The sequence below is a fragment of the Fistularia commersonii genome, chromosome 30, assembly GCF_037954325.1.
Source record: "Fistularia commersonii isolate RoL2024-O1a breed Wild chromosome 30, RoL_Fcom_v1.0, whole genome shotgun sequence".
NCBI lineage: Eukaryota > Metazoa > Chordata > Actinopteri > Syngnathiformes > Fistulariidae > Fistularia > Fistularia commersonii.
Window position 1 is genome coordinate 8,598,094 of NC_141313.1, and position 7,133 is coordinate 8,605,226.

Consider the following 7,133-nt stretch of genomic DNA (forward strand, 5'->3'; position numbering starts at 1 on the left):
TCTGCCAGCTCACTGATAAAAAAAAATGGAGGACGATGTTTGACACAGACAAAGGGAGAGTGACCGTCACACCATGCAGGAGCACGGCGGCAACCCGGGGGGGTGATGACACATGCCACGCCCTAGGAGGCGGCCAGCCACAGTCCGGGGCGCCACTCACCAACCGCACGTTCCTCACAACGTCGCGTTCCCTCGGCTACCGCAGCGAGAAGAGCACCGCGGGAGAGGGAGGCAGAGGCAAAGGGGGGGAAAGGTCAGCAAACGGGAAGTAGAGAAAGGAAAAACAACAAAAAGGGGGTCAAACAAGTCAGTGCATTAAGGTTTTCGAGATGGAAGCAAGGAATGAAAATTAGTGAGTTTCACATCACTTAAAAGGGTCGGCGATGCCGGTGGCCGGAACCCCGGCACGTACCGGCACGTCAGAGTCAACACATGCAAGGAAAACAAAACACAGGGATGCACAAATAGAAATAAGAGCCGTTAAAAGACGCAACCGGGAACGGATGAGACCTGGAGGTAAGTTAAGCACAGTAGGGTGGCGAGCTGAGGAAGGACAGGGTTACAGCAGAAGCCGGCGTCCCCGATATCCGACGGGCGAAGGGTCGCCGAGGCTCACCAGTGTCTCCCCGGAGAGAACCTCCAGCAGGGAGATGAGGTTGTGTCCATCTCGGAGGTCCTCGTACAGGTCGGTGATGTGTCGCTGCGCCTGCGGGTGGGGGGGGACGAAACAGTGTCAACGCAGCGTAAGTGCACTCACCGCGAATCGGCACAATGAAGCAGCGCCAAGTAAATTCGACGCGTCAAAGGTGACGGGCCCGGATCCAATGGGTGTTTTTACAGCGGGAATATTCCGCAGCGGATTAGTAACATGTTGGCAAATGCGCACTCTGTGACGGCGTCACGCCAGGGGGCTTAAATTTCTCTTTTGTCTTGATTTGGAGTCAAAAAGATGTTAAAATGGGACGTTCTGGCATTCTGATGAGATAGCTAGTAGTTTGGTCGTTCCCAAAGGGTTCGGTTGTCACGTTGGTAGGAAAAATATTGCAGTCAGAAATCTAGCAATATGTTGAGAACATAGACATGTTTACACAAATATATGTTGTATGGAACATGGGGGTCACTTTGCCCTGACCTCAGACTGACAGGTGCCTTGACACTGTGCATGTATTTGACAGGTCTTTACAGACCTGCACAATACTAACATTACTGCTGCTCTTTTGATTCTGATTTTTTCTTTTTAAATATTAAACCATTAAGCAACAAACACGTGCATTGAAATAAAACCTGTTGATTTCATTAATAGCAGGAAATAACAGGAATGAAGGTGAAAGCTCAGCACTCGGCTCACGGCCAGGACCTACCTCTGCCTTCCAGTGCTGAGGTGAAAGGATGGAGGACAGGGTGGAGGATGGAAAGAAAGGAAAAAAAATACGGACGGTGAGAGGTTTTGTGAAGAAACAGAGGAACTGAAGACACCCACACACAGATGTCAGACATTAATCTTTTTCTTTTTGTGACAGCCACCATCTTAAATGAAGGGGTTTGTACTTTGGAACGGGCGGTGAGCCGGGCAAGATGGCACTTCGGAACATTGCCAAGCTCAGGGTTGATTCTCACGACCGCGTCGGGACCTGCGGTCCATGTGAGGGATTTCCTGACCAAAATAAAGATCTAGCTGCGACAATGCGTCATGAGTCAACTCTCAACGCGGACTATTTCCACGGATGAAGATTCCCCACCCGGTCCCCTAGTCAACTAGAGGATCCATCGACCTGCATTCTCTCTCTTCTTCTAGATGTTGAAGCAAAAAACACCGTGCCGGTGCAAGTTACCCGCCGAGCACCGCCGGCTTCTTGTGAGAGTCACGAGACGGTTCTGGAACCCTACGGATCTCGACAGCTAGGCTGTACGTGTCCTCCCGCCTTCAGGGAGCGTCGTGCTACTCAAAGGAGATCCTTATCCGACACGCTGCAACGTCGACCGACCGGCCGGCCGATGAATAACCGTTTTTGTTATAAAGAATCCGCAGACGTCTGCCGAAGCCGCCCGGAGCTGCCACGTATCGCGATTGAGTGTTCACGGCGGATTAAAAAAAACGCTTGATGATTGATCGCGACACGAACAAAACATCCGTAAATATATTTCCGTCACGGCTTCCATTTTGGGAGTTGGAACATTTGCTATGAATCAGCCTGCAGAGTCAAGTGCGCAAGCAAACATAGCGGAGTCTAACGCCACCATCTCAGAGCTTCCGGCTCTCCCCTCGAAGCCCGGGAGGCCGAGCCGGTGTCTGGAGTCCAGATGTGGCGGCTTTTCTTAACACAAATTGCTTGTGCGGAGGTTATTGGGGAAGAGAGGTGGAGCTTTTCCATTTTTTTTAAGGTGGCGCTGGGGACAATCAAACACAGATCTCCTTACTTGTCCCGTTATGACCTTACTCGTGAGTCTGTTATCATATCTCGATATAATATGTAATGCGGGTCAATACGGGCTGGATCTTTCCCTCAGTCATACCTTCATCAGGTGCTTGTTGACCCATTTTGTGAAGGTCTTCTTCTGAACGCGGTCCCGTTCATCTGTGGAGAAACAGAAAAAAAGGAGAAGCTGATTCTCTTCATTTTCTTTTGGCCAACAGTGACTGCGGGCACTTTACTTGTATATAATTAGCGTTTATTGAAACGTAGTAAGAGTTCATAGATGTTCCACTATAAAGTTGATTGGGTCCAGACCCAAATATGCGGCAATTGTAGTCCGACATCCTGGTGTATAAAGATGTGATTGGCACTTCTGTCGAGACAGTCAGACGCCAGGTGACCCTCTCGACGTCAACGTGTTTCGGTCACGTTTCGTCTCGAAGTGAAGGAAACCGCGGCCTTCAGTAAGGTTTTCGAATGCTTTGCAGACGACTGGATGAACATCTATCGCGTACCCTTTTTTTTTTTTTTCCCCCCCGATTCAAAGCAGAGGTGTCACAGAGAGGCCTTATCAGAAAACATCTGGGAACATGTTTCACCCTGCTTGATTCCACAGCCTGATTTTTCGACAACATTCCAGAAGCGGCTGCAAGGATTGGCCCAGATATTCCAGCCCGGGCGGCACGGCTGCGAGAGGGGAAACCCCTCCAAAGCGGCGTTTTTCTGACAAGCAAACCGGCGGCGGACAAACTGGTCCGTTTGATGCCAGGAGAACACGACTGTGTCCTCCGGAGGAAGTCATTCAAAGCCACCGGCGTGATTTACTGCTGAAAACAAAGGAAGCCGTTATGGCCCGATTCGCTCTCAGTCACACAATGCGAGGGGTATGATTGCATTATCGGGATGAAAATACAGAAGGGGGGGGGGGGGGGTGGCGACGCCCAGCCTGGGTGGCGTTGTGTCTGTGACTCATGAACACACTGGTGCTTTGTGTCCAAACAGAGAAGTTAGCTGTCCTCACTAAACTGGATGAAAGAGAATACAAGTACCACTCGAACGACGGTAGGAGATGTGAAAACAAGATCGCTTAGCATCAGAAAACAGATATGAGATGCCTTCAAGTTGGAAGGGATCGCCAAGGAGACGGCAAACAATCAACACGATCGGCTGCAATTGAGGGTGCCACACAAACATAGGGTAGGAAGTATACTGCTCAAAAAAATAAAGGGAACGCTTGAACAACACAATGTAACTCCAAGTCAATCACACTTCTGTGAAATCATAGTGTCCACTCAGGAAGCAACACAGATTCATTTTGACTTGTTTTAAGGACATTACATCAAAGTTGGATCAGCCTGGAGTTGGTTTTTACACTTTAATTTTGAGTGTGATTCCTAATCCAGACCTCCATGGGTTAATACATTTGATTTCCATTGATCATTTTTGTGTGATTTTGTTGTCAGCACATTCAACTGTGTAAAGAGCAAAGTATTTCATAAGAATATTTCATTCATTTAGATCTAGGATGTGTTTTTTTAAGTGTTCCCTTTATTTTTTTGAGCAGTGTATAAGTAGCCTGGAAAGCTAATAAATGGACGCACCCTATTGCGGTGCACAGACGTGCCAAAGTATCTACTTCACAAATAGGAAAAGCTGGTTAAAAACAACAACTCGTGAAGCAAGAGAAGGATAAATACGAGTGTATTACAGCCACGATTTAAAACGGGTACTTTAGGTTTTTTTACCACACAAAGTAGAAATTGCAGTGTTTAAAGGTCACAGTTAATCGATGTGGTGCAAACGCTAAATAACTGCAGCAGACCGAGTAGTCAGTGAGCCCAGTGCACACCATCATGTTGTTACACGGTTATACATATGTGCTGAAAATCATCGTGCACGGCGAATCCCTTTCACACGGCGGCAGCGGCAACGTATTATTTTAGGGGGTATTTCCATCTGGAAAGTAACCATAGGCTGCCAAAGAAGTCGTGCGGCGCTGCACCGCACGGCAGAACGCTACTCCAGTCTGCGCTTTTCCCTCCGACGGCACGAAGCGGACCAATGAGAGGAGAGCACGAAGGGGGGCGTGGTCCTTTCTATAAAAGAAAGGGCGTAGAACCCCCTCCCCCAAACTCCCTTAGCCCATACCCAACCCCAGCAGATTCAAATTTTAAGACTTAAATCCAAAAGAGGCCAAAAAAAATGCCCATTTTTTTCGGGAGACACAGAGAAATACGGGCCCGGAGTGAGGTCTACCTTTGCGGTGGTCCATGGCCCTGAGGATCCCCTGGTAGTAGGACTCCTCCACGAAGACCCCGTCGCTGCCCACACTGTCAGAGGAGTAATTTCTAAATCTGGGTTCCATCGCCATGCTGACCTTATTTCAGCAATGAATTAAAAAAAAAAAAAAAAAAAAAAAAAAAAAACCAGAAGAAGTGGCAGCTTTTGAGGCACCGTCTGGCTGAGAGGGATCCTCCACTTCTCCTCCGGCTCCCCGAACGTCTCCGTTTCCTCCTTCCCTCGCTCCGTTTGCCGCTCTGACATCCTACTCTCCCATTTCTTTTCTTTTTTTCTTTTCCCCTTCACCAGCCCTCGCAAAAAAACGCCTGCCTTCGGGCCGCAATGTGTCAGAGGCTGTCATTCACCAGCCGGTGGTCCGAGCGGCCACACCCACCACCCACCGCCCACCACCTCCACCTCCACACAAAAAAACAAACCTGTTCAAAACACTCCACCCACCCAGCCCGAGGACGGCGAGTTACGACGACACGCTCGGGACGGCCTGATCCGTCGGAACGATACGCCTCTTGAGTTTATCATTTCCTGTTATCCCTCTGTGTCCGTCACGGTCACGCAGCGGCGTTGCAAAACGGTTGACATCGAGCAGGGCGGAGGAGAAGAAGAAGAAGAGGAAGAAGAAGAAAAGGGTTAGATGAGATCAGAAAGGATGTGAGTTTCATTTTAAAGGCGGTTGATGGAAAAACGTGGAGAAATATTATCCGGGGAGGAGATCAGGGAGCGTAAGCTGGCGTGAAGGAAAGGTGGAGGAGATGGAGATGTTGAGGTTCCTCTTTGGGAGTGAGGAGGGAGGGTGAAGATCTTGGAACTGCCAGGCGGGAGGGTTAGAAGACCAGGAAGACCAGGGAGGGGATGGGTGGATGGAGGGAAAGAGGACATGGATTTCGGTGGCGTGAAAGACGGGGATCCAGAGGAACGAGGGAACCGGAGGCTGAAACCGACGCGACGGTCGATTCCAAGGTTTTGGTTTAGGCCGAGTCTTTGCGAGGCAGATTTTCCTCGAAAGAGCGGCGAAACCTCTTATAACAGCTTTAATACAGTTTGTTAACCAAAGACGAGGCCTTCGAGATTATAGCGTCGAAAGCGTCTGCAGAAAACGATCAAGATCACAACGGGGGACGTCATTCGCCCACCCCCGCCCTCCTGAGCGCCTCTCGCTGCAGAGCCCCGGGGGGGAGGGATTCCTCGGATGCCTGCAGAGGGAGGCGGCTTGTCGGTGCAAGTACTTTCGCCTCCACCTGATGGAGAACTCAAATGTGTGTCGGCGGGAGATCGGAGGAGAGCCGCTCGCCCAAAGGGACGGTCGGATCGATGCCGGTCGAGGAAGACGTGCGAAACGGTCCGGCGCCGGTGTCAAACGGCGTTTCAGGTGAGCAGCGGAGGTTTGATCGGAGGGCGGCGCCTTTCTCCGCGATAACCCCGCCCCGCCGCCGCCGCCCACCCCTCTGAAAAACCGCACGAGTGCAAGTGACAGCACGCGATGTCGGAGGAATGTCACGCAACGGCGGCAGGTACCATCTGGATCGCAGCTTTAAAAGGCAGGGCAGGTGGTATGCAGGTTGGCTGAGGTGAGGAATGAAGGGCGGGGAGGAATTGGGGCGGGCAGACGGAGCTCGCCGCGTTTTTACCGAGGAATGTTTCGGACTTTCAAAACAGCTGCAGAGGGACTGCGGGGAAGATAAGCGACGACGGGGAGGCGCCTGACCTTTGACCCCGTCTACAGAGGGTCTCGGTACGCAGGGGACGTTCGGGCAAATCACCCGCTCGGGGACATTTCGCCTTTTTTCTTCTTTTTTTTATTTTTTATCTTACAGCCAATACACTGCAAGTGAGAATAGTGAATTTGCGAATATCCGAAAACGCCATTTTCTCCCACAATCTGTAAATAATCAAGAAAATTCACATGGATCTGCTCAGAGATTGACGTCTGAGTAAAGAAAAAAAAAAAAAAAAACTCTGGACAGAATGGTAGTAAAATAAGAATTTAAAAAGATCCATGGCATAAACGTCACAGCTGAGCAAAATTGGAAATATACTAAATCGCCTTCTTTTGAGTTTCCCATCTTTGTAGTCATTTACATATGCATATATTTTTCCAATCCCAAATTTCACCTTGTATAATCTGGGTCACAACTACGGAACCCTCAATGAAACACTTACAGCTTGATGATCATAAAAAATGGAAGCAAAGGACCACGGGATTTATATTTTGAGGTGGGAGTTGACGGTAAATCCAGGTGAACACAGTTTGTCTCCCTCTTCTGTTGGAACAGCTAAAATACAAGCCTTCTGGAAACTCCCAGCAGGTTCCCAGCTACCGTTCTGCCCCAGGTCACTGCTTCTAACTGCGGCTTCTAACTGTGGCAAGAAAGGGGGGGGTGGTGGTGAGAGCGGTTGCCATGGAAACACAGAAAAACACAC

The 7,133-nt window shown here is 49.7% G+C and overlaps 1 protein-coding gene across 1 annotated transcript in view; it reads right to left on the minus strand.

Moving 5' to 3' along the window:
* The window catches only part of pleca (plectin a), a 40,527-nt gene extending 33,867 nt beyond the window's left edge, over positions 1–6,660 (minus strand). Inside the window, exons 1-3 of the mRNA XM_086177944.1 lie at positions 4,671–6,660; positions 2,515–2,576; positions 617–706 (exon numbers count right to left, since the gene is read on the minus strand). Coding sequence (XP_086034070.1) covers positions 617–706; positions 2,515–2,576; positions 4,671–4,785 — 267 coding nt within the window. The 5' untranslated portion in view covers positions 4,786–6,660. The remainder of the gene's footprint in view (positions 1–616; positions 707–2,514; positions 2,577–4,670) is intronic.
* Between the last annotated feature and the right edge of the window lie 473 nt (positions 6,661–7,133).